Genomic DNA, 27,063 nt, shown 5'->3' with positions numbered 1-27,063 from the left:
AAGAGATTGTTAAGTTGGTTTTGGGAGGAGAAAGGAGATGATGCCATGTGACAATCATGATGAGAGGGTGAGGAATGAGATTGATTGATTGGTTGATGGGGGTTGTTTGATTAGAGAGAAAGAAATGGGTTAATTGATTGATGATGAATGAAGTATGGGTTGAGTTGATTTTATTGGAGTGTTTTAAGGAAGATGATGGGTAGAGGTGTGGGTGGTGATGTGGGTGGTTGATGATGTTAGATGATGGTGATGGACTAGGGTATGGGTGGAGGTGTGGGTGGTTGATGATGTTAGAGGATGGGAATAGGTTAGGTTAGGGTAGGGTATGGGTTGAGGTGATTTTGGAGAGAGGTGAGATGGGTTAGATGAGTTGTTTAGAGAATGGTGATGGGAGTGGGTGATTAGATGAGGGAGGTGAAGGGTGGTGATGACAAGTGTCATTTTTTTATGTTAAGGGGTTGATTGGTTGATGTGGGTAATGGGTTGAGGTTATGGGTTGGATAGTGAATTGAGTATGGATAGTGGTTTATGGGCTTTTAATGTATTGGGCTTGGGTTTAGAAGGGTTGTGGGTTGTTTTGGATTGAATAAGGTTCATTTTGGATTGGATTTTGATAAGGTAGGTTGGTTTTAGGGTTTAGATGATGTAGGATTGATTTTTAGCTTAGGGGTAAGGTGAAAATTTTTTAAAAAGAGTTAATTGTTTGTGGGCCTTGAGTGGGTTTAAGGTGTTTGCGGATTTGGAGATGGAACGGTGAATGTTGGGTGAAGGGTAGGCATCCCAAGTCTCATATTTTTATTTTTTTGATTTTTTTGAAATCATTGATTTAATCAAAATGCCACGTGTTGGCGAATCGGGCTTTTGGGCCCGTTGGGAAATTTATCGATTTTTGTATGTAAGCGTGGGGCGATGATGTTGAACAGCTGTAGGATGGGTCACAACCGTTCTTGTGGGTCCTCGAGACCACGGGGTGGTCTTAGGAGCATTGATTTAACCGAAGTTACCACTTTTGATGTTTTGGGCCCTAGGGGCCTGTTGGCCCCTTTTGTTGGAAAATCGGTATTTTGCATGGAGCGGGGTAGATGGGAGTGTGCCGAACCCTTTTGGTGGACCTACTAACCCATTGAGAGGTGTTAGTGGCTTGGGTTTCGGCGAAAATATCATTTTTCGATGATTCGGGCCATTGAGGCCCGTTGGTCGAATTTATTGAAACATTACTGTTTTTGGGCCCTTTCAAGTGAGGGCCCGTTCAAATCGAGGTGTCTACACATATAAAAATAAAGTATTTTCTTGCATTGAAAAGGTTAGAAAGAAAATCATTGAGATCTCTTATTTGGACACTAGTTTGGTGATCGCAAATCCTTTTACAAAGTGTCTTCCGTCGAAAATTTTCAAGGAGCATGTGAGTCGCATAGGATAATTAATTGAGTCTTTGGACTGTGTTATCTGATTAGTTGTTATCCCATTGTCTTAATCGATGTTTTTGAATTACTCTTGGATTTAATTGCTAGCAATTAAGTTTTATAATTCTTATACTATTGCTCATTAAATATCTAATTTTGTGCATATGCTATAAGATTAAAGTTTATCCTAGGAATACAAGTTAGTTTTCATGAGCTATGGTTGGGTTAGATGTGTCTAGGCAACACATTGGTAACCCTTCATTCTAATAGGAAGGTAAGTGATAGTTTTTCACAAGAGAGTTTGTTGTAATGTGGGAGGATAGCGTACTATGAGTACAAAGCACGACGAGTTTGAGAATACATCATTAGATTGCATGATATGTGTGCATTAACATGTATATATCACGTCAATAAAAGAACGTATAAAGACAGACTTTTAAGTTTAGAGAAAATGCTAGCATTGAGACTATGGATTTGTCTTGTTGTCAAGAACATATAAGAACACCAAAACACCCATGATCCGTTGTTGGTTTTCTTTTTGGAACTAAGTGTATATTAAGATACCCAAATTATTTAGATAATGATTTTCCAAAATAAAGAGTGGCAACTCGCTTTCAAAAGTTTTCCACTTTTGTGTCATTTTTAAAGAGTTTAAGATTGCACATATGGACCAAGTGGGACATTGTCGGAACATTATCTTTTTTATAAGAAACGGTGGGATAACTCACTTTCTTCTTTTAAAATAAGATTATTACTTAAAAAAATATCCTTGGGTGATCCACATATGCAATGAATTTTAATATGAGTGGGTTGATATGAATTATCTAAATATTTGACGGTGCAAATTAAAAGTAAAGCAATCAAAGTACGTGGGTGTGATCTTCATGATTGAGAAGTGACTCTTAATATTTCTCCGACTACCATGATGGGTCGAACATGGAAGAATGATGTCTATTTCCTCATGCACTCCAAGATCCCGATAAATATAATTGACAACGCGGCGGTTTCGTTCTTTCTTAAAAAATAAATATGAAAACCGCCCCTCCCTAATACAAGCTTTCAAGTTCCCATCTATTTTGTTGTCCTGCAAGGTGTTTGGGGTAATATTTCCTTTATTGTTCTTGATTTTGCAAGTCATTGAAGATCAAGGAATCATTTTATTTTGATCCATTGGATCTATACTCATTATCTTAAGCAATTATCCATCTTTATTAAATGAATTAAATGGATTTTAAATCCAGAAGGTCTTTGTCCCCTCTCTTATGTTAATGTATAGTGGTGTCCCCTACTCCCATCTTACCAATCAAGGAATAAGAGAATGGGAGAATCATCATTTGGATTATCATGGAGAAATCTACTAAAATAATGTTTCTCATGCAATCTTGACGCCAAGGGCAGATTTACATGGGGGACTTGTTCCCACGAGAATTTGAAGAACGTATAGGGTTTGTGGAGGGCTTTTTAGGTCTTCCAATCCTTGAGCTGTGCCTTGAGTCTTGGTGTTGATGATGACAATGATTATAGAAAGATTTTTGGCCTTCCACTCATTGAGATGAAAAATATCCTATGATTGTAGGATTAATCCGAAGTGCCTTATTCCTTATTATTGGTGGCTTGGCGGACCCCTTCTACTAGCAGGATCGGTCTCTACCTACGATCTTCAGTTTCCTTCGATGGTGGTTTGATCACTTCTCATTCCATTGTTGATGTTGCCTTAGTTAATCTCTTTTGATGATGGTTTTGACTTTGATCTTTCAACATTTTCCTCTTCGAGATGGTGGTTTGATTCCCTCTGTAACTTTGTGACTTCTAAGATGGTAAAAAGTGAGAAAATGTGAAGGGTGGGGCCTCGGTGTGGTGTCTCCCAACAATCCTCTGAATATATTATTAGTAATTAGATAAAAGGAAAATAAAGAAGAAGATGAATAGTAAATTTGCAGAATGATCTTTTTTTGTAAGATTCCAATCAAATTAACCAACAACCTTTCTCTATTTGGTAGGTTGATTTTTATAGATGAAATTCAGATATAGGTGTCACCATACAGTTGGTTCAGATGTCTAAATGAGATGTTCAGTTGAGGTGCACTTAATTGTCTTGCAAAATGGATCCATCACTTGTTAGTAATGTGAAGCAAAATCTCTAATGCATAGTGTGCCATCAGTCTGATAAGATCTTTTTATAGTTATCCATGTGAGAGAACATGCTCAGACTTAAATACTTTCTCAGGGGCATTTATTTGCTATAGGTCTAGTTAGATATGAATTAGGGATCGGATTTGAGTTCGGTCTTTGTATTCTTGTGAAGTAAGTTGTGTGCTTTTGGGACAAACATGTTATGTCACACATTTTCGTTTTGATAATTTCTCTGTCTTTTGTGACAAATGAGGGGCCTCAGTGCAAAGGAGAGTTCTTGTTTCTCCTAGGTTTGTCTTGGTTGTCTATAGACTTTGAGTCTGAGCTGAGGTTTGGCCGATCTTGTTGTTTTCCTCAAAAGTGGTTGTAATTTGTTTTCTTACACTCGTCAACCTAAGGTCCTTCCTTACTCTATTTTTAGGTGATTTCAGTTGGTACCGTGCTTCATATTTTACGACATGGATATGAATTTTTGCCTTTCTTTTTACTGTAACATATTAATTCTAAGTGGGCCCTTTTTCATTTTTTTGGCAGGTGTCCGGTGTCCTTGTTGTCTTGCATGACAGAAATGGTCTCCACATATTATATATGATATTGCACCTAATAACAACGGTGGAATAGACAATCAACTGCCACTGTTCCAAGCGTATCCCACCCATACACAAAATAGACAGAAATCCGGCTCCGCCCTTGCTTAACCTTCTCTGTGAAGGTGGCACTTGCAAATGCAAATGAATCCAAAGGGTTTATATGCAATTTAAAACATTCATTAAAGGTTTTTTTGAATATTACACAGTAAAAAAGATGTTTTTGTAATTTTAAAATTCGCCCCGAATTTCTTAAGCCGCAGGCTACAATTTTCTTGATTTTTTTTTTAATATCAAGAGACCTTGATTATATTAAGTTTAAATGTAAAAGTGGGCGCATTGGTGGGATTCAAAATTTGGTGTTGAACCACTTCTACTGTTCATTCTCCCATTGAAATAGTAAAGATAATTAACAGATGACACATCTATTTGGATGCCCTTCTTCTGCCCCATATGCCTTAATAAGCTCTGCTTTTAGCTTGGTAGGATCATCTTCCTCACTTTGATTATTCCTTTCAGGCATTTTTTGTGGTCCGATAGAGAGGAATTCTGCATGCGAGACTGTTCGCACTTTGACCATAACATTGAGAGGATCAAAGTCGCCAATCATTGTTAATTTATATTCTTTCATGTCCATGGAAATGGACTCAACCCCTGCACATTACAAATAAAAAACAGTTAAATTGTGTTATTCTCTTTCTTTCTTATAGAACTCCCACATCCTTAATTAAGTGGAGAAAGAAATTAGAAGGGAAAGAACTCGCAGTTACCATAAATTCCAGACATTTTTTTCATAACTTTCTGCTTAGTTTTATCATCCTGACAAGACACCCGTAGCACCACTTTTGTCATGACTTTCTTCTTGGTTTTATCATCCTGACAAGACACCTGTAACACCACTTTCTGTGAGCACAAAAACCCAAACATATAACAATAATCAATAGAGCTTCAGTTTAGACCAAGTCTTTAATCTTTTATCTCCTGTCCCATAAACTAAAGAGAAACTGGTGAACAAGTAAAGAAGAATCTACAAATTAAGAATGAGATTTAGCTTTGGAGACCAGACGTCATTAATAAATAATTAAGTAAAAAAACCAAAACAATTAATAAAGAATCAAATGTAACAACAATTCTAACCCAAAACACTTCCACAGAAATTTATCTTACTTAAATAGCTATTTCAGTAATTTCACCTTTTTAGTATATGAGGCATGTGATTCTCCAGCAGATGTATATTCTGTAGCTGACGTGGCATGACCATGGGCCCATACAGAGCCAGTATCTTTAACAAAATGCAATATAGTCTAATTAACAAACTAAACAAATTATGGAAACAATAAAGAAGAATGCACAAACATGATTATTCATGTTTGAACTAGTGCAAACAACATAAAAGAGAATTTTAGGACTTTTCTAGCCTCAACCCTCCATCAATATGACTGTTAGGATTTGAGGAAAAACAAAGATTTCCTCGAGATTAGTTCCATTAATCTCCTATAGATTAAAACACTTTTTTCTTATTAATACGTTTTGTTTTGGGAATCCCTACCATCCCAACAGCCATGTTAATGGACAGCGTCAACTCATTGGAGAGGCTAGCATTCTTCGGGAATTTGTCATTCTTACCATGATCAATTTTCTCACCAATATGAAGACCTTCCAGTGTTGCCGTCAACCATTTTTCAACCTTATCGAAGTTTGTGTCACACCTATCATTATGAACATACCTTCCAATATGTTGTTCATTACCATATGCTTCTATCACTACCAGAGTATCGGCTGCAAATGGCATTGAAAACTCATGAGTCTGTTTTTCAAATGGAATTCTTGTATTCACTGTGAATGAATTAATAACTACCACGGCCAATAGAATCAGCTTTGATTAACTAAATTCATTATCAAAAAGCATAAATCTTTCACTTGTAATTAAATAAAGATAACAACTACCATGGCCAATGCTACATTTCTTTCACAACCAAAATGGATATATGTGGTCATGGATTCGTGTGTGATCACATGGCACGAGTGTACATTCAGGTGGCTCGAACAGAACCTAAACCAAAATTTCTTTTCCTTTTTTTTGATTGGGTTATGTTCGGTTGCGAATGAATTTAAATAAATATTTTAATTTCTAAGTAAAAACTTGTACGATTTCAAGGACAAGAGTCCTAACTGTTAGGCTAGCCATTAGTGTGATAAGGTTTCAAGAACAAGAGCTCTGTTTTAGACCCAAATGGATTGCCATTTGACCAAACAACCCATAGCCCTCTAGTTTACTGGCTTCAATCAGATTAAAATATTAAAAATTAAAAATTAAAATTGGCATTGTAGACATGTAAGGTTTAGTGGTCCTAAACCTTAATACAACATGAGTTTGGGAATCGTCACCATTCGAAGAGTCTAAGGTGTGAATGGCCACCTAAAACAGATTTTATAAATTTATCTTTGACAAATTTAGTGAGTCAAAACTGGTCCACCCAAGAGGTTGGGTAAGGAGGTTTGGTTGTAAGACCGGGAAGGTGTCAAGAACCCCATCTTATCCACCAAGTTGGTGGTCACCAAGGTATTGACCATATGTGACGACTTGTACTATTTTTATTTTTATTTTTGAAGATTTTTGGAGTTAGTAGGATGTTGATATATATGAATGCATGAATTTAGCCCCCCTTCCCCCCCCCCCCCCCCCCACACACAAAAAAAAAAAAAAAAAAAAAAAAAGATATATGTGAATGCATGAGCTTCGAAATGGATGGGATGTAAATGAGATGCTCCCACTAGTTGGGCCTTTTTTGTTTGCTTGGCTGTCCATAAGGACGGCGCTCATTGGACTCTAGCACTTTTAATGGCGGTGTGTGTGTAGTGGGAATGTGCCCAATATAGGGCCTATTTTTGAAGGTCCATGTTGATAAATACTTCATGGATAGGGATTTCCTCTTCTACAACCTTTACCCCTTTTTTTTATTACGGACTTACAAATGTGAGGGATCATCCCATAAAGATATACTCCTCAACCCTAGTTTGCCATTAGGAATGCTTACACTTTATGAATATTAAGATGGCTATACTATATAACACATGCAAAGGCTGCCAAGAATCTTACCATGGACTTAAAGATGTGAGGATCATTCCAGTTGGGGAGTATACTCTTTTTTCTTACCATTAAGAATGCTCATTCTACATGATTAAGATGACTATACTACATGGTGCATGAAAAAGCATTCAAGATGATTATTATGGATACTTAGAGATAGTGAGGATCATCCCATGAAGGGAGTACACTCTCAACCCTTATCTTGTCATTAAGAATACTTATACTAAATGATTGAGATGAGTTAGGAACTAAATATAAAAGATGACAAAGTGGGGGAGGTAGAAGAGGGATTGGGGGAATGCAAGTAAAGTAAAAAACTAAAATGAAATAACAATCCTACCTTGGTCTTTGTCTTCCCCTACTTATTATTTTTCTTATCCTTCTTAGATCTCCAAATTTAGGCCTCAAGAGTGCTTGAAAGGGTATTTGAATAGAATTCTGGGAATTAGGGAGGTCTCACGAAGAGAAATTAACAGAATTTTGGGAAAGTGAGTCTCTATCTTTCTTTTTTTTATTATTCTTTGGGAGAGTTTTTTTCCCTTGAAAGACAATAACTTTGACAATGGCAAGTAATTACCCACTCAAGGGGGTCTTAAGGGTCAATTACTCTCTCGTGTCTCTCACCAAATTGAGGCCAAGAGGGTAATTTCACTTTAAGTTCTAGAAAATCCTTTTTGAAGAGCAAGGATGTCCACACCATATAAACTTGGCCAAACTACAATGAAACACAAGGTGCATGGCCTAGAATTATCTAAGAGAGGAGGGTCTTATGGGTCAATTACCTTACTTTGAGTCTCAACAAAGTAAGATTGGAGAGTTAATTAACTCTTGAGAGAGCTAAGGGTCAACCTTTGAGGACTTGCAAAATTACAAGAAAACAAAGGAAGCAAAATTAAAGATGAACTAATGCAATGGTAAAGAGAGCAACTCACCTTGGTTTCTTGGCAAATGGAGGATTAGAGGGGTAGGGTTTTTTTGAGATGGGCCTCCTTGAAAAGGGGCCTTTCTTGGACTCTTGATGGATTCTTTGAGCCAAGCCCTACCTTGCAGGGTTTTGGGAGCTCTTGGGCTGATTTTAGAAAAATTGGAGTGTTTACAAGTATGATCAAAACTTTTTAAAATGGGTGGGCACTGAACTCCCAAAGTTAAAATTAGAATGTAACAGTGAGAATCTATCTTTTTTTAATTTCTTTAGCAAGTTCTTAAAATTTTGTGATCTACATCCTCGTGGCTTCTTATCATGTTTTTTGGGGAAAAAATAAATAAAAAAGAGGGACAAAAAATCACACAAAACACAAAGATTTACATGGTTCGACAGTGTGCCTACATCCATGGATCAGATCAAGAATAATTACTATTTTCTTTTAAGTTTTACAGCCCTAAAGATCAATATTTATCAAATCAGGAGTTGTTAAAACGTGTTTGAGGATGCTGCCCCCTGCACTTCCGCAACTCAGCGTACCTCCAACAAAATACAAGACATTTACACAAGAAGTTTTTTATGCTGGTCCATTATTCTTCCTCGTCATATTTTTCTTCTTCTTCAGATAGAGTTGTAAGGGTGGGGGAAGGGCACTTTTGATTACTTTTTAAAACCCAGGCTTGATTAGGTTCAGTTCGGGTATAGGGTCCATTTTTATGGTTGACTTTAGTTTGTGTTCAGGTCTGAGTTGACTATTATGCCTAATTGACAGAACTAAAAAAAGAAAACCTATGGAAAATGAAAATACAACCAAGGAAAATATTAGCCTCAACAGGGTTTGAGGCTCTCAGCCAAACAAATTTATAAGATAAGAGGATATTCCTTGGGGATTCCCTAGTAAAACTAATTGCTATGAAACACATACAAATCCCTAGGAAACCTATAATGTTATGTTATTTATGGTTAGATAATTCCTATAAGTGACGTCATAAACTTCTAGGAAAAGAACCACAACTCCATGTGGCATCCAAAAAAAAATAATCTGATGGTGTAGGGATGTGAGTCTTAAAAAGAATAATAAAAAAGATAGTTGTTCACCTTTGAGTTCAAATTTTAAACTTGGACATTCAGTGGTTAGATTTCAAAGCCTTCGATGAGATATATGTAAGTCCGGTTCGATAGCCAATAACGTAACCAAAGTATTTTATTTTATATGGGTGAAAGCGCCCTCGATCCACGGGGTGCGCGGATCCGCTTTTGATTTTTGAGGTTTGGGAGTCGCCACCTAGTTATTACAGTCTAAGAATCGAACATTGACTCTAAAAGGCAAATAACACTAATCTACGAAAGAAAATACGGGTCCGGGGATCACATTACGGGGTTGGAAGGTGTTAGGCACCAACCCCGCCCGGCAAACGCCGATCTCTACTATTCCCTGAAGAAGATTACATTGCTAAAAAACCTAAAATAAATAAATAAAATAAAATTTACCTTGATAATCGCAACAATGGTTCCCTCAGAATTGGCGGAGAGATTCCTTGCTTCGTTTCCGTCACTGGATCCGCTTCTGATCTTCTAAGATGAAGTATCTTATTCCTAGATCTGAGTGTTTTTTTATTTTTTTGATGGATTTTTGGGTGTTTTAGAAGGGTTTCTGGGTGTTTTTTAAGTAAAAGTTGGGGTTTGGATGATAGGTAAGGGGTTAGAACTTCAAAATTAGGGTTTTGGGAAGGTTGGGGAGCCTCCTTAACCTACTTTTTCTAGGATTTTCTCTTGGATACGAAAATAGGTTGTAGGGACCCTTCTATATAGATTTTTTTAAGAGCTTTTTAGACAAAGTTAGTGTTTAATTATAATTCTTTTAGAGAAATATTGTTTAATTAGAATTATTTTAAATAGAGTTAGTATTTAATTAGAATTACATTAGATAGTTTTATAATTTAATTAGAATTCTATTAGGTAGTTTTAGAGTTTAATTAGAATTCTATTAGGGTTAAGGTGTGACTTTAGTCTTATTAGATTGATTAGGATTTTGACTTAAGTCTTATGAGATTGACTTTAATTTTTGACTTAAGTCTTACTTGATTGATTTTGACTTAAGTCTTACTTAATTGACTTTAATTTTAATTAGGATTTCACTTTACATTAATTAATGTTTTAGTTATTAATTTCAGAATTTTTAATTATTAAAATTATAAAATTATCGTTTTGCCCTCGGAAAGGACTTTTTGCATTTTAAGTCGTTTTTTAATGTTCCAGGATGTTTTGGAATCGATTTTTTGTAAGGAATTCAATGAAATATTGGTTTTTGTCATTTATGAAATTTTTTATGCGAAATGATCGTGAACTTTATGAGGTGCATTTTCGTAATTTTGTCGAATTTTGTGAAAATTGGCGAAATGGTTTATTTGGTTTTGATTTGTTGTTTTATGTGTTTGAAATGATTTTTCTAAGCGTAATGTAAGCTCTAGGGGATGTTTTGAGGTTAGTGGTATTTTGTTAATTTGGTCATTTTTTAGTGATTTTTATCGTAAAACTTCTTTTTGTCTGCAAGATGATGATTTTTATGTTTTTGGAATTATATTTTCCTAGCGTAGCGTGGTTTCTACAGTTTTGTTAGTTTGAGATACCTCATCTGAATTTCTGAAACACATCTGATAACCAAATAGAGCATTGGAATAAACATCCATCATTGGGAACCGTTGCAATCGGGTTGACGAGTTGATTAATCAGGCGAGTGCGAAAATGGGGTGTCTACAATGGGCTAAAAATTTCATAATGGACTATTTTTTGTAAAGATGATCTCTAAGGTGAGAAGATCATCCTCACAAAATATCAACTCAATCGAAAATTTTAATCATATTGTTAATGAAGTCCGCCATTAATCGAGAACTTCTAATGCATCAATCATGATGTAGTTGCAGCCATACCTCCATTGAGGTCCACCATTAACGATTCCATCAATCATGATGGCGATGCAAGCAGTCATTCCTCCATTAAGACCTCCATTAATGCAGAGCTTTGAATGCTTGCAAACAACACACACACACATACACAGGTTGGAGTCTCATTGAAGAAGAAGAGGGATTAGAGAGAAGGGGGGTAGTAAAACTAAATCGGGTTTTTTATGTTGGGCAGGGAGATATCTACAATTTTTTAAAATTTTACCTTTTCACGTGGTTTTAATATGGGACACCATTTTGACCATTGGATTGTGCTCAATTCGATGTCTGTGACGAGTAAGGTGAAATGTCAGGTAAAAATCCTGATGTCGAACGGCTCACACACGCGCACGCGCGCGCGCACACACACACACACACACACACACATATATATATATATATATATATGGGAAATGCTCAGCACCAAACATTTTGGCAAAACATTTTTCAAAACATGGGTTAGAAGTTTTGGAATTGGCTGATTTTTGGTGAGGATGATCTCTACGGTGAGGAGATCATCATCACCAAAAATCAGCCCATTCCAAAACTTCTAACCCATGTAGGACAAAAATGGTTGGCTAAAATGTTGGCCAAAATGTTTGGTGCTGAACAGGACCCTATATATATATATGGGGAGTGTTCGGAGGCCCTAAAGAGAGCCAAACATTTTTCAAAATATGGGTTAGAAGTTTCGGGATGGGCTGATTTTTTGTGAGAATGATCTCTATGATGTAGAGATCATCCTGACCAAAAATCAGCTTATTCCGAAACTTCTAACCGTAGTTTATAAGTTGAAGAATCGTGGACTGTCCGATTTTTGTAAATCATTTTTGATACGGTTAGAAGTTTTAGAATGGGCTGGTTTTTGGTGAGGATGATCTCCTCATCATAGAGATCATCCTCACAAAAAATCAGCCCATTCCAAAACTTCTAACCCATGTTTTGAAAAATGTTTGGCACAATGTTTGGCTCTCTTTAGGGCCTTCGAACGCCACCCTATATACATATATGTGTGTGTGTGTATGTGTGTGAGCCGTTCGACCCATATATATATATGGGTCGTGTTATTTTGAAAAAATTCTAGGCAACATTCTAGACAAAGTTTTGTCTTATATGGCTAAAAAGTTTTGGAATGGGGTGATTTTTAGTAAGGATGATCTCTATAGTGAGTAAATCATCCTCACAAAAAATCAACAAATTCTGAAACTTCTAACCCAAGGAAAAGTGATTACAAACTAAAGGTAAAAAATTGATGATTCACAATTCTTCAACTTATAAATTAGGGTTAAAATTTTTAGAATTGACTGATTTTTTGTGAGGATTTTCTCACCATAGAGATCATCATCACAAAAAATCAGCCCATTCCAAAATTTTAGCTCATATAAGACAAAATACTTTGTCTAGAATATTGTCTAGGATTGTCAAAAGAATGCTACCCCACATGGGAAATGTTCAGCACCCAACCATTTTTGTCTTACATGGGTTAGAAGTTTTGGAATGGGCTGATTTTTGGTGAGGATGATCTCTATGGTGAGGAGATCATCCTCACCAAAAATCAGCCCATTCCAAAACTTCTAACCCCATCACAAATGTCTTACAAAAAATGGACAGTCCACGATTTTTCAACTTGTAAACATGGAGTTAGAAGTTTTGGAATGGGCTGATTTTTGGTGAGGATGATCTCCTCACCAAAATCAACCCATTCCAAAACTTTTAACCCACCCATGTAGGACAAAAATGGTTGGCTAAAATGTTGGCCAAAATGTTTGGCGTTGAAGGGGACCTATATATATATATGGGGTGGGTCCCGTTCAGCACCAAACCATTTACCCAACAATTTGCCCAACCATTTTTGTCTTACATGGGTTAGAAGTATATATATAGGGTCCCCTTCAGCACCAAACATTTTGGCCAACATTTTAGCCAACCATTTTTTTCTTACATGGGTGGGTTAAAAGTTTTGGAATGGGTTGATTTTTGGTGAGGATGATCTCTACGGTGAGGAGATCATCCTCACCAAAAATCAGCCCATTCCAAAACTTCTAGCCCCATGTTTACAAGTTGAAAAATTGTGGACCGTCCATTTTTTGTAAACCATTTTTGATGGGGTTAGAAGTTTTGGAATGGGCTGATTTTTGGTGATGATGATCTCCTCACCGTAGAGATCATCCTCACCAAAAATCAGCCCATTCCAAAACTTCTAACCAATGTTTTGAAAAATGTTTTGCCAAAATGTTTGGTGCTGAACATTTCCCATATATATATATATATATATATTAGGATCCCTCGACTCCAAAGACTGACTCATGAAAAAAATATATAATCCCCACCTTCTAAATACAATATCAAATGGTTGAGATTTATTCTCGGGATAAGTATCTCTAAGATTTGTGTTATCAAGATACTCATAAATTGCCATTATTGGATTTTGTGGTTAAAGGGTTGGGATTATATATATGGGAAATGTTCGGCTCCAAACATTTTGCCCAACCATTTTTGTCATACATGGGTTAAAAGTTTTGGAATTGGCTGATTTTTGGTGAGGATGACCTCTACAGTGAGGAGATCATCATCACCAAAAATCAGCCCATTCCAAAACTTCTAATCCCATCAAAAATGGTTTACAAAAAATGGACGGTCCACGATTTTTCTACTTGTAAACATGAGGCTAGAAGTTTTGGAATGGGCTAATTTTTGGTGAGGATGATCTCACCATTGAGATCATCCTCACCAAAAATCAGCCCATTCCAAAACTTCTAACCCATGTAGGACAAAAATGGTTGGGCAAAATGTTTGCCAAAATGTTTGGTGCTGAACAGGACCCTATATATATATATATATATATATCCCCTTCGTTAGACAATGTTGGGAGACAACATTTGTCCTATTATGGGTCAGAAGTTTCAGAATGGGCTGATTTTTTGTGAGGACTATATGATGAGGAGATCATCCTCACAAAAGGCCAGCCCACTCTGAAACTTATAACCCATCAAAAGTGATTCACAAATTAACAGTAAAAACTCGATGATACACAATTCTAAACTACTTTTGGTGAGGCTAGAAATTTCAAATTGGGGTGATTTTTTTTAAGGATGAACTCCTCGCCATAGAGATCATCCTCGCAAGAAATCAGTGTAATCCAAAACTTTTAAGCTATATAGGACAACCGTTGTCTCTCAACGTTGTTTATTGAATGCTACCTAGATATAGGGTAGTGTTATGTAGACAAAGTTTTATCTTATATAGTTAAAAAGTTTCGGAATGGGCTGATGTTTTGTGAGAATGATCTCTATGTTCAATAGATCAACCGCACAAAAAATCAGCCCATTCCAAAACTTCTAACCCCATGAAAAGTGGTTACAAAGTAACGGTATAAAATTGACAATCCACGATTCTTCACTTATAAACTAGGGTTAGAAATTTCAGAATGGGCTGATTTTTTTGTGAGGATGATTTCCTCGCCATAGAGATCATTCTCACAAAGCATCAGGCCATTTTGAAATTTTTTGCCCATATAGGACAAAAAGCTGTCTAGAATTTTGTCTCTTGAACTCGACCCATATATATATATGGGTCCCGTTCGCCTCCCTAAGCTTTACCCTACACTTTAACAAACGTGTTTTGTCCTACATGGGTTAGAAGTTTTGGAATAGGCTGATTTTTGGTGAGGATGATCTCTATGGTGAGGAGATCATCCTCACCAAAAACTCAGCCCATTCCAAAACTTCTAACCCTATCAAAAATGGTTTACAAAAAATGGACGGTCCACGATTTTTCAACTTGTAAACATGGGGCTAAAAATTTCGGAATAGGCTGATTTTTGGTGAGGATGATCTTCTAATCATAGAGATCCTCCTCACCAAAAATCAGCCCATTCCAAAACTTCTAACCCATGTAGGACAAAACACGTTTGTTAAAGTGTAGGGTAAAGCTTAGGGTGTTGAACATTTCCCTATATATATATGAGATTATATGCTGCTACATGTATATAGAGCATAAAATCTTATTAACTCTCAAAAAATCAAAATTGAAAAAAGAGATCTTTTCACCATTGGATTTAATTTTTAAATCTAGGAGTTCAGTGGCCGTTGTTTTTCAAACTCAAAATCTGGCTAAAAATATATTTTTTTTTTCAAACCTAATCTAGACCACAAACAAGAGGGTTGAATTTTCATTCGGACCAACAAGGCATCCATATAGATCTCGATCAATGTGGTAGAAGTTTCAAAATGAGTTGATGTTTTGTAAGGATGACCTCTATGGCAAAGAGATCATCCTCACAAAAAACAGCCCAATCCAAAAACTTCTAACTCCATCAAAAGAGTTTACAAAAAATGGACAGTCTATGATTCTTCAACTTGTAAACATGGGGTTAAAAGTTTCAAAATGGGCAGATTTTTTGTGAGGATGATCTCCTACGTTGAGGAAATCATCCTCACAAAAAATCAGCCCATTCCAAAACTTCTTACTCATATAGGACAAACTCGTTGGCCAAATAGTTCCGTAGACAACATTCTAATCAACGTTCTAGACAACGTGTATTGTCCTATATGGGCTAAAAGTTTCAGAATGGGCTTTTTTTTTATGAGGATGATCTTTATGGTAAGGGGATCATCCTGACAAAAACTCAGCCCATTTTGAAATTTTTAGCCCCATTTTAGAAGTTGAAGAATCAATGACCGTTCATTTGTACCGTTAGTCTGTAACCACTTTTCATAGGGTAAGAAGTTTTAGAATTGACTGATTTTTTTGTGGGGAAAATAAGATCATCCTCACAAAAAATCAGCTCATTCCAAAACTTTTCTGCCTTATAGGACAAAACGTTGTCTACGGAACGTTGTCCATATATATATATATATATATATATGGGGTCCCGTTGGTTACCAACGTTAAGGAGCCAACGCCTTTGTCCTGTATGGGTTAAAAATTTTGGAATGGGGTGATTTTTTGTGAGCATGATCTCTATTGTGAGGAGACCATGGTCACAAAAATCAGCTCAATATGAAACGTCTAACCCCCATCAAGTTTAGAATTCTAGACCGTTAACTTGTAAACCACTTTTGATGGGGTTAGAAGTTTTAGATTGGGCTTTTTTCCTGAGGATGATCTCCTCGCCATATAGATCATGCTTACAAAAAATCAACTTAAACTGAAATTGTTAACCTATATAGGACAAATTTTGGCTCTCAACATTGGCTGCCGAACGCTATATGTGTGTGTGTGTGTGTGTGTGTGTGTGTGTGTGTGTTGGGAGCAGGGGTCGGGTTCAAGAGCCAATAACAAATATCATAGCAAAAGTGTTTTGTCTTATATGCCTAGAAGTTTAGAAATGGGTTGATTTTTTTTGAGAATGAGGAGATCATCCTCACAAAAAAAATATACCCATTCTAAAAGTTCTAACTCCAATTTACCAATTGAAGAATCATGTCTGGGGGCCAACTACACATTTTGTCTCATATGGGTTAGACATTTTGGAATGAGCTATTTTTGGTGAGATTATCCTCACCAAAAATCATCACATTCAAAAACTTCTAGTCCCAATTAATAAGTTGAAGAATCGTGGACCGTCTATTTCTTTGTAAACCACTTTTGATGGGGTTAGAAGTTTCTAAATGGGCTATTTTTTTATGAGGTTGATCTCCTCATCATAGAGATCATCCTCACAAAAAATTAGTCCATTCTGAAACTTCTAACTCATATGTAATTTAAAACAAAAAAAAAAAAGTGTTGGCCTAATAGTTGGCACCCGAACAGGACCCATAAGCCTCGGTAAGGGTGGCAGCTTGACTACGTCAACCTAACCAAATTGTTAGCAAAATATGAAAAAGAATGGGACAAGGGCAACTTTGGTGTGTAAAGAAGTGAACTCTATTTGAAATTGAAAAATATTGGCCTCAAATAAGGTGCGAGGCGCTCCATCAATCTAACGATGGAAATGAAATAGGAAACCTAATGTTTGATGATAAGTCTAAAATGCTGTTTGGTGCGAGAAAAATCCTTGAAAATTTAGATGACAAAAAATAAAATCAAGTCATATTTCTATGAAGTCAATTTCATGACTTACGAGTCATTAGGCTGGTCAAAAAAACATGTATTATGAATATTTATGCATAGAACAAAATTTAATATTGTTAGAACCTAATAATCGTGTGGCCCAACTGACCTACACGCTTAGGTTTTTGATTTGCACAAGGATTCTATATTGTAGAGACGTCAATAAATAAGGATAAATCCCAATTAAATTAGAATCAGAAATACTCTTTAGGTTTAATAGGAAATCTTGATAAATAGAAATCCTACTAAAAGAGGATTTCTAGGCCCTCTATTTCCATCTATTTAAGTGGATCGGCATCCAATAATAGAATAAGGCATACACATAAAACGTGAGAAGAGATTGGGTCTTGAATTGAGGTGATTTCCATCAATCACTAGAACCCTAGCCGATTCAACATAGAGAGGAGAGAGAAGGTGAGTCTGGAAAATTAAAGAACATGTGGATCAAGGTTCAGGACTTGGGGATTTGCACACATCGGATCATTGGCACGTGGATTACGAAAGGTACATCTCCAACTATATCTTAGGTCATCAATTTAACTTATGGTACAAGGTAAGTACCCTAAACTTTTGATATTTAGGAACATGAACAAGTTTCTTGAGATATATGAATGATTCTTGATCTTGGTAAATTATAGATTTATAAATATGTAGATAAAGATTTTGTATGTTATAAATCTCACAAATATTTTATTATTTAGAAATATATTTATTTCTTATATTTTGATGAAGAGCATCAAATATAGGGGAAACATACATAACTCATAAAAGTAACAATCAGAATATATATGGGTTCAAAGTAAAGTATAATGTATTGAGTTTCTGGTGAACTGGCAAGTTTTAGAATAAAATCTCTACATAAATAAATAAAAATTCATACCATCCGTGTTGTGCTCGTCAATATTGTGGCGAAGGCCAATTTCGGTTGTTGCTGATAGACCATCTGTGCTGTGTTCCTGATTATAGTGATTGATGTGAAGTCCAGTGCTCGTAGTAGATTCATGTGTGCTGAGGGCCTCATCAACACTGTCAATTGCTGGGCAATCCGTGCTACTGTCTGTTAGATGATACATATCGCGGCATAGGCTGAACCCAATATTATAAGCCTTAAAGCCACATCTGGGCATACTAAATTTTTTTGGTACACATTAAAGAAGCAATCTGCAAAGAATAGAGAACAAAATTCATTCAATTAATTTCCGATAAAACTGCAATTGAAAACCAAATCTTATATATATATATAAGGTGGCGTTTGGAGGCCGTAAAGAGAGTCAAACATTGTGCCAAACGTTTTTTCAATATATGGGTTAAAAAGTTTCGGAATTGGCTGATTTTTAGTGAGGATGGTCTCTATGATAAGGAGATCATCCTCACCAAAAATCAGTCCATTCCAAAACTTCGAACCCCATCAAAACTGGTTTACAAAAATCGGACAGTCCACGATTCTTCAACTTGTAAATTAGGGTTAGAAGTTTCGGAATGAGCTGATTTTTTATGAGGATGATCTCTTCCCCATTCCAAAACTTCCAACTCCTATTTTGAAAAATGTTTGGTACAATGTTTGGCTCTCTTTAGGGCCTCTAAACGCTTCCCAGATATATATATATATATATATATATATAGGGGACGGTTCAGCAGCCCTAAAGTTTGCCAAGTTTGGTGCCAAACATTTTTCAAAATATGGGTTAGAAGCTTTGGAATGACCTGATTTTTTGTGAAGATGATCTCTATGATGAGGAGATCATCCTCACCAAAAATCAGTCAATTCCAAAACTTCTAACCCCATCAAAAGTGATTTACAAAAATTGGACGGTTCACGATTCTTCAACTTGTAAACTAGGGTTAGAAGTTTCAAAATGAGCTGATTTTTTGTGAGGATGATCTCTTCATCGTAGAGATCATCCTCATCAAAAATCAGCCTATTCAAAAACTTCTAACCCCATCAAAAGTGATTTACAAAAAATGTTTGGCACCAAACTTGGCAAACTTTAGGGCTGCCGAACCGCTCCCATATATATATATATATATATATATATATCATCCCATCAAGAAGAGAACAATCTCAATAACAAACTCAAGAACCCATAACCTAATAGTTCTTACTTGGTTCAAGTAAATCACAAATTTCATTTAGCATTATCTCACACATTAAGACCGTCAGAAATAATAGTAGCACATAGAAGAACAAGAATTAAAACATATACATTTGAACAGATCACAATTTGCTAAACCCTGCATGTTTTTTCTGTCCCCAATTTGTTTAATTAAAATTAAAATGCTTATTAAAATTTTGCTAGAAATTTTCGTTCTAAATATAAGCAATCTGCAAAGAAGAAACAACCTGTAAAAAAAAAAAAAAACTTCTAATTCTACTACCTCAAGCAGAGTAGAATCTCAATAACATATGCTCAAGAACCCAGAAAACGAAGAAGTTGTAATTTAAAGATACCCAAGATGGAATTTTACCTTACAAGATGTGCAGAAGTGAAGGGAGCATGGGTAAGTTATAAAAGAGTGGGAGAAGCCGCCATATTTGACTCCAACAGTCCAACTTCCTGGTAGAAAATTTATTTTGTGGAGGTCAACTAATGAAAACGAATACGGATATTTAAAATCAATTTGCCAACATGCCTGACGTCGATGTGTGTACAGAATAGTGAAAACTGAAAAGCATCTGCAATTAATGCAAATCCTCATAAAACGTTTTGTATCCCGAGAGAACAGATCTATGATTTCGTGTCCATAACACGTCAGCCGAGCATATACCGAGTGAGGACTTTCTAATAAGAATATCAGCACTCTGTAGAAAGTACATTGGCCAAATGATGTATAGTGTCGGTGGTGTATCTTGCTGCAGAGTAGGGATTTATTATTAAAATTTCATACTCGATCATAAAAAATTTTGTATTTATATTTTAAGCACTTCTTATAATTTATAATTTTGATTTTGCAAATAAAAAATTTAGAATTTAGAAGATACTTTTATAATTTAAGAAAACTAATTTTGTCAAAGGGGTCCTCGATGTGCAAAGACTTTTATCTAATTTAATTTAATATATCAATTAAGGTGTTTTTGAAGATAACATAATTAATAGATTTGTAAGGGGTGTTTCTGTAAATTATAATTTAAAATATTAACTAAACTAACCAGAATTGTAGAATTGTACATTTATTATTTTCGACAAAAAAACTTGGATAGTAATAGGGGTGTCAATGGGTTGGTTCTGGGTCGAATCCTAAGCAACTTAGAACCGCAAACTATTTATTTTATCGATTTTAATTCCAGTTTTAAATTATTTGGAACCGGAACTGGAACCAATAAAACCCATGGTTATCCATGGGTTCTGGTTCTATCCACATGACTCTAATTGAAACAACACCATGCAATGAAGGATTTGTGAAATCCAGGATGGTGGAAAGCCAACTATCCATCTAGATCTAAATAGTAGTCATGATTCACAAGTAGATTAAAAATCATTTTTGCAAAATTTTCTTCTAACTATCAATATCAATTTATTGGGATAGTTTAGTTTGGCTACTATTCAGGGGTGGATGAACAAAATTACATCCTGTAACAAAAATCCCATGCTACTGATTACAAGTTCAAGGACTTTGAGCCATAGATTAGTTGGTTGACATATTGTAATGTAACGTTGAGGTTGTGGATTGAAGCTATAAAAAAAGCCCTCAAACTCTTGGCAATCAAAGCACTTATTTGGTACTTCTAATACTCATTACACAATAAAATAACTAAAATCACAAAAAAGCTGCATCCACAGAGACTGAGCCTAGTAACGCTATTTCAATGCTCTACAAAACCCCATAATCCATCACCAAGACTAGCCGATGGTGCCAGATTCGACTGAACCAACCAAGTCAAAACTCTGATTCCATCACTCTGTTGACCTGACCCAAAAGTCTTCAACATCCTAACAACTCGTAATGGCTCTCTCCGCCTCGCAACCTTTATCTCGACACCTATATTCTCCTCTCCTTCCTTCTCCTTATGATGAAGTTTTAACAACAGTTGAGTCTTGTGGTGGTAGAAGAGTAACCATCAACTGAGATTGAAGCCTAAGAGCAACCTGGTCTTCATCATCACTAGCAGACCAATCAAATTCCAATTGAAGCTCTGATTCATCTAAAGAAGACGACGAAGAAGATGAAAGGTTTCTTTCTTCTCTTAGTGGTTGATCATCAAATGCTTATTTGAGAATAAATGGTATTCGGCTCGAACCGAATAACCGTGGGTACTTGTTGGATTATATCCATCGGTTTCGGTTCCTAATGGTTCGGTTATCAAAAGACCCAATTTTAATCAATTCCACTAAAATGGGATCCAAAACCTATGTTTTCAGTTTCGGTTCTGGATAAATGGGTACCCATTGACACCCCTAGATAAATTTTCTTAAATTTTATAATTTAAGAAAATTAATTTGGACAATGGTATTTCAAAGAAGGATATGTTTGTAATTTTGAAAACTAACCAATGTGATTATACAATTGAGCAATTGCAATTTTATTATTTTTGACTAATATAACCTTGATTATATTACGTTTAAGTATAAAGATAGAGGCATTTGTGGGACCCAAATTTTGGTTTCGAACAATTTCTAAAACTCTACCTTTTCATTATAATAGTAAATAATTAATATATTAAATATCTAAAAAGGCATTGTAGACATGAGATTTCCAAGTCTGAAGATCTTTACTACTTGAATTTGGAGTCGCCACAATTCTTTATTAGAAATGGGTGTGAATGGACACCCGAAAAATAATTTTTAAAGTCATTTTTTTGTTCATAGTGACTTTCGTATGGATAAAGTAATTGGTATACCTAAGATCTACGTAAGGGGATTCAATTTAAGAAATAAGTAAGGTGTTAGGCACCCTATTCCCTCCACCATAGGTGGTAACCTTAGGAGTTGGTCATTTTTTGGGAATAAAAAGAAAAGTAAAAAAAATCCGATCTGTGCCATCGATTACAAGGGACTTCGATTTTCGCTTATCCAATGAGAGCTTTCTTATTAAGAAATAAGGTTTTATATGATCCATGCCCTTGCACACATTTTTGAAAATTGTGGACTCATCGGTCAAGGGCCCATATTCGTAAGAAAATGGCCCAAAGCCTTAATCTCAAAGCGTTTTGTGATTTGTGCAAATTGTGTAGGAGTTTCTTTAAGAAAGATTTTTGAAAACGATTTTCAACCCCTACCCTTTTGATCGAGTCAAAGCCCAATTTATTTAAAGTAAGGGAGGGTATCCACTACATCTTAAAGTTGTTCTATGAATTAAATAAAAGAGGAGAGAGGAGAAGCAAAAGAGGGAAAGATGGAAGGAAAATAAAGAGGGGAATGAATTATTTTTCTTCTTTTGTCCTCACTCTACTTTGTTGTTCTTCTTCTTTGAATTTTTTTCTTAGTCTTCAAGGTATGAGTTTCTTTGACTTTGTACTTTTGAATTTTGAGGATGAAAATGAAAAGTATTTTAGTATATAAGTTAAGATTGTGAAAGAGGTGACTTTAAAGAATTGAGTAGGGATTTAAGAGAGGTTTTGGACAGATTGAGAGAGAGTTGGGAGGTGAGGATTTTAGAGTTGAGAAATATGAGAGTTGGGCGATGAGAAAGTTGAGGCTTGATAGAGAGTTCAAGTCTTTTAGGAGTTTGTAAGAGAGAGAGGGAAAGGGGGATTTTATATGATTTTGAGGTGACTTTTAGGGGTATGATGGGGTGAAAGTATAAAATGATGAAAAATGGCATAAGACTTGTGGGTGAGGTATATGAGATTTGATATTAGGGGAGGGGCATATATGAAAAATTATGTAAATAGATTACTTTTTACCCAAATGGGTTGGATTTTTTAACCTATATGGGTTGAGTGTTAGATGGGATTAGGGGGTGTGGGTGTTAATTAAAAGAATGGTTATATAAGAGGGGTAATTGTTGATATATTAAGAGGGTAGAAGAAATTGTGACACATAACAAAAGAAGTATGGGGGTATGTGTTAGGTGAGTTGATTAGGAAAAAGGGGTGTGAAGATTGCTTGTGATGAGAGTTTGAAAAGAAATGATAGGGTAGGTTATGACATGGGGTGTGGGTTGGTTAACTTTTTGAGAATGATGATGTGATTGGGTAAATGGATTTAGGGAGATGGGTTGTGTAGTGAAAGGTGTATCATTGAGGATCGTTGATTTTTAGGATGATTGGTTGTGATCATGGGTATGATTTTGGGCTTGGATAGGGGCTTTCATGCATGTTGAGCTTAGGATTGGGTAATGGTTTAGGTTGGGTTGCATTGGAATTGGTTTAAGTTTTATTAAGCTTATGGGTTGGGTTGGACATGATTAGGGTAGGTGAGGTAGTGAAGGTTTATGGTGGGAAATGGTCCATTTTTAGCCCATGGGTCAAGCAAAGGGACCTCAGGTTATTATTTGGAATAAAACAAGCATTTTTTGAGAGTTTAGGCCCTTAAGCCCATTTTGATTTTAAAGCAATTTTTTGAAAATTTTTGCATGTGTTTTGTTAAAATTGGAGTGTTTACAGCTATCCCATTTTGTAAGAGTTGCGTGCAAAGAACTGGAAAGAATAGACATAACCCCCATTTGTATGGATCCAAGAATTTTTCTTGAACAAACTTTGAAAATACTGAGTAGATTGACGGATTTTGTGAAAAGTAACTACCCAAGCACGAGGGCTGACAAGATTAGCCTTTTGAATTCCTCGAGCTCGTAACACAGAGCTCGTTTGAGGTCTCGAATTTGTAATGATTTGATGAATTTTGAAATTAGAGTTTTCCAACGTATTTGGGGAATTTGAAATTAGCTATGCAAAAATGCTATTCTTTATATATATATATATATATATATATATATATATATATATATATAATATATATATATATATATATATATATATATATATATATATGTTATTTGGTTTTGTTGACAGAATACGGACTGAATGAGGTTGGTTTGGTCCGTGCATTGTATACGGACTAAAATACATTTTTTCAAACTATACACAATGAATGGACTGACTTAATTTTGTTTTGTCCGTGCATGATACACGGACCAAAATGTTATTTACAAAAATAAAAAAAAAACGCTAGCGTCTCACTTCACCATTTCCTTTGGTCTTTCTCTTCTTTTCTCTAGTTCTTTGATTCTTGGCGCATTTTTGGTGGTGGTTCTTGGTCGAGCATGGTTCGAGTGTGTAAATCTATAGGGTGTGATAAGCTTGGACTTGGGTTGCTCGAGAATTACTTGCTACATTCTTCAATCATTCTTCTTGGATAGAGGTTGGTTCGTCTTCCATTTTTTAGATTATTTTCTTTGAAAAACCTCTATCGCATGCTTACTTATTTTCTCACTTTGAACATGATACACTAAACATGAATTATGTCCTTTCATATATATGTTTTTGCCTCATTTTTGTTATTTTTTCATATGTCCATATGTTGAATCAACTTTGCCTTTTATTTGAACATGCATCCTTAGAAAACATAGGGTCTACTTTGAATGGTGGGACAAGTTCCTTGGGTTGAAATGGACTTTGGCTTTGTGATAGGTGGGTGTGATCCAGTATAGGTGGTTATGTGGGGATTGAGTCAGGTTTAGAATGGCTCTTAGATTCTCATATTAGTTTGGGTTGTCAAACATATTGGTGTGGGCAATGCTTGGGTGGGTTTTATTGGGTATTCGAATAGGTTGGATCGAGTCGAGATAGGTATTTATGGACTTTGGAATAATGATAGTTGGATGAGTTCGTTGATGCATAGTCATTAGAGGGGATAGGCCTTCTAATTTCAATCGAGTTCTTCGATTGGTTTGTCGAGCTTGGAATGACATCAAGATCGGGTTAAGGAGGTTTTGAATGGGTCTCTGTGGTTTGAGTTGGTTCTAGGGCGGGGTAAGTTTAGTTTGGTTAGAGAGAAGCTCGGGTTCTTGAAATGGTTCTAGGTTGACTATTAGTTTTTGGTTATTGTCAGGTTAACACGGGTATCAAATTTAGTTTAGGTATTAAATTGATATTTATTGAATGGCCAGGTATCTATGTAGATGGTGCATACTTAAGGGAGTAGAGTGGCTTTCATTGGTAAGGCCGGAGGTAGATCGACTGTGAGAGCTCGGTCTGAGGGTGAAATTTGGGCATGGTTTTTAAACTCATCCGAGACCGAGATGTATCGCCCGAGTTAACTCGGTATCAGAGCTGAACGAGACCAACTCACAAAGTCATTTTTTGACCGAGTTTTACTTCTCACGTTCAATTTTTTGAGTTATCTCACGAGACGTCTCAAACGTATTGGAAAACTCATCTGAGACGACTCGATATCGGAGCTAAACGAAATGAGACGCGATACCGAGTTTAAAAACCATGAATTCGAGTAATGCTATTGAAGGAGGCGACCCCTTCTGATGAGTCTTCGATGAGTAGTTCGTTGTCCAGGAGTGAGGCTGGGGCTAGTATTTCACAGTATCGACCCACTGATCGACGTATAGCTCGAGGTGACAGAGGTGGTAGAGTTGAGGATGTTGCCACCAGAGGCAGTAAATGTGGTAGAGGGCGAGGTATATGAGCAGAGGCTCCACGTACTGTAATTCCAACGGATGCCCAAGAAGGAGTGTTGGATACCCCTCTCTTGATCAGGTTAAGTATCCATGTTTCCATATATGTGCAGATGGATGTATAGACCTACTATCCTTTTAGTACGTTCACGGGCAACTGGCAGACGTTTATGACCGAGTATGCCCTCTTTACCGAGGATCTAAGGGGATAGCTTACCAAAGTCGACTTTGGATCCTTCTGGAAGATTCCTTACTTTCGATCAGATTGCCCTATATTCTTGGCGATAGAGAGTGGTGGTCTCCAGCAACACACACCTTCCACATGCCTAAGACTGAGGTCAGCATTAGGTCGTCAAACTTAGTTGCGATTACCAATATTACAATGGAGAGATATCCTATCTTCCCCTATATGCTTGTTATTAAAGAGATCGCTGACTTTATAGGTGTTCCTTTTATTCTAACTACCTTGGTCAACAAGCTACATCGCTTGAGTATATGATTTCTCTTAGCGACGTTGGATCATTGTGGTCACTTTGTCAGACAAGGAGATGACGATTTTACTGCAGTCTTCCGTCTTTCTTTTCTCTACCTATTGAGGAGCTACTTCTTTTTGGAGGACGACTCCACAGTGATGTCCTAGTTTCTACTCCTCCTCCAGGATATCCACTATGTTTCCAGCTATGACTAGGGAATCTTATTTATGACACCATCTTGGGGAGCCTAGATCGGGTCGTGGAGGGTATCACTTCTCCTTACAGTAATGGAATTTCTACCAGATTCTTCTGGTTATTCATTGAATTATGTTCTGTCCCGAGACATGTGCTTTAAACTTTGCTTTATTTGCCCATTACTATGATTTTGTTCTTTTTCTTTTAGCTTTTTTTTATCATGTCCACTTCCCTTACTATTTCCCTACCATGCGCCATCTAGATGAGGGATATCCCCTTGGTGCCTTTTGGGCAATTCGGGACCTCCGTACAATCAAGAGCAATTCCCGTTGTGCTCGGACTTACTTTGATCAATGCCGTCTCTTTGAGGTGTGTATTATTTGGTTTTGCAGAATTAGACTTTTCATTTGGTGCCTATATTTTGATTGCCTTTTTTTACAGATCTTCTTCGTCACCTTTTTGGACCTTCCTCACTTTGTTCAAGATCATCGAGAAGGATAGGCGTCTTTTGACCAGGACTTGCGACGGGAGGTTTATCCGTGCTTTATCGACTGACTCTTTTATGTATATTACTTTGGAAAGCAGTTATTTTTCAAGCATGGTCGATGCTTGAGTATCTAGGCACTCTTGTGACTTCTTCTGCCATGGATCTCATGTAAGAGGAGTACTTGGCTCAAGTTGGTGAGGTGTCGACATGG

General features: G+C 36.3%; 1 protein-coding gene across 2 annotated transcripts; it reads right to left on the bottom strand.

Moving 5' to 3' along the window:
- Positions 1 to 4,393: 4,393 nt before the first annotated feature.
- LOC147410665 (uncharacterized) lies at positions 4,394 to 19,723 on the bottom strand. Of its 2 annotated transcripts, none has more exons than XM_086438197.1 (6): positions 19,599 to 19,723; positions 18,013 to 18,293; positions 5,750 to 5,902; positions 5,317 to 5,405; positions 4,894 to 5,011; positions 4,394 to 4,777 (listed from the first exon to the last, which is right to left on the bottom strand). In XM_086438197.1, the coding sequence occupies exons 2-6, from the start codon at positions 18,257 to 18,259 to the stop codon at positions 4,533 to 4,535; spliced, it is 852 nt and encodes a 283-aa protein (XP_086294323.1). In that variant the 5' UTR covers positions 18,260 to 18,293; positions 19,599 to 19,723; the 3' UTR covers positions 4,394 to 4,532. The 2 variants fall into 2 exon arrangements, with proteins under 2 accessions (XP_086294323.1, XP_086294316.1); XM_086438190.1 differs by having other exon boundaries at positions 19,509 to 19,612.
- Positions 19,724 to 27,063: the final 7,340 nt, after the last annotated feature.

Source organism: Akebia trifoliata, chromosome 1, assembly GCF_017979445.1.
Source record: "Akebia trifoliata isolate Shusen 1 chromosome 1, ASM1797944v1, whole genome shotgun sequence".
Classification (NCBI taxonomy): domain Eukaryota; kingdom Viridiplantae; phylum Streptophyta; class Magnoliopsida; order Ranunculales; family Lardizabalaceae; genus Akebia; species Akebia trifoliata.
This window is presented reverse-complemented; position numbering and strand designations above follow the sequence as displayed.

What these genes read in the sequence shown, in the direction of transcription:
- LOC147410665 (XM_086438197.1), bottom strand. Translation starts at nt 18,259, where the DNA reads ATGCCCAGATGTGGCTTTAAGGCTTATAATATTGGGTTCAGCCTATGC. An exon ending in TGACGAGCACAACACGGATG is followed by an intron (nt 5,903 to 18,012) that starts GTATGAATTTTT and finishes TGCCATTTGCAG; the next exon opens with CCGATACTCTGGTAGTGATA. An exon ending in ATGCCTCATATACTAAAAAG is followed by an intron (nt 5,012 to 5,316) that starts GTGAAATTACTG and finishes GTGGTGTTACAG; the next exon opens with GTGTCTTGTCAGGATGATAA.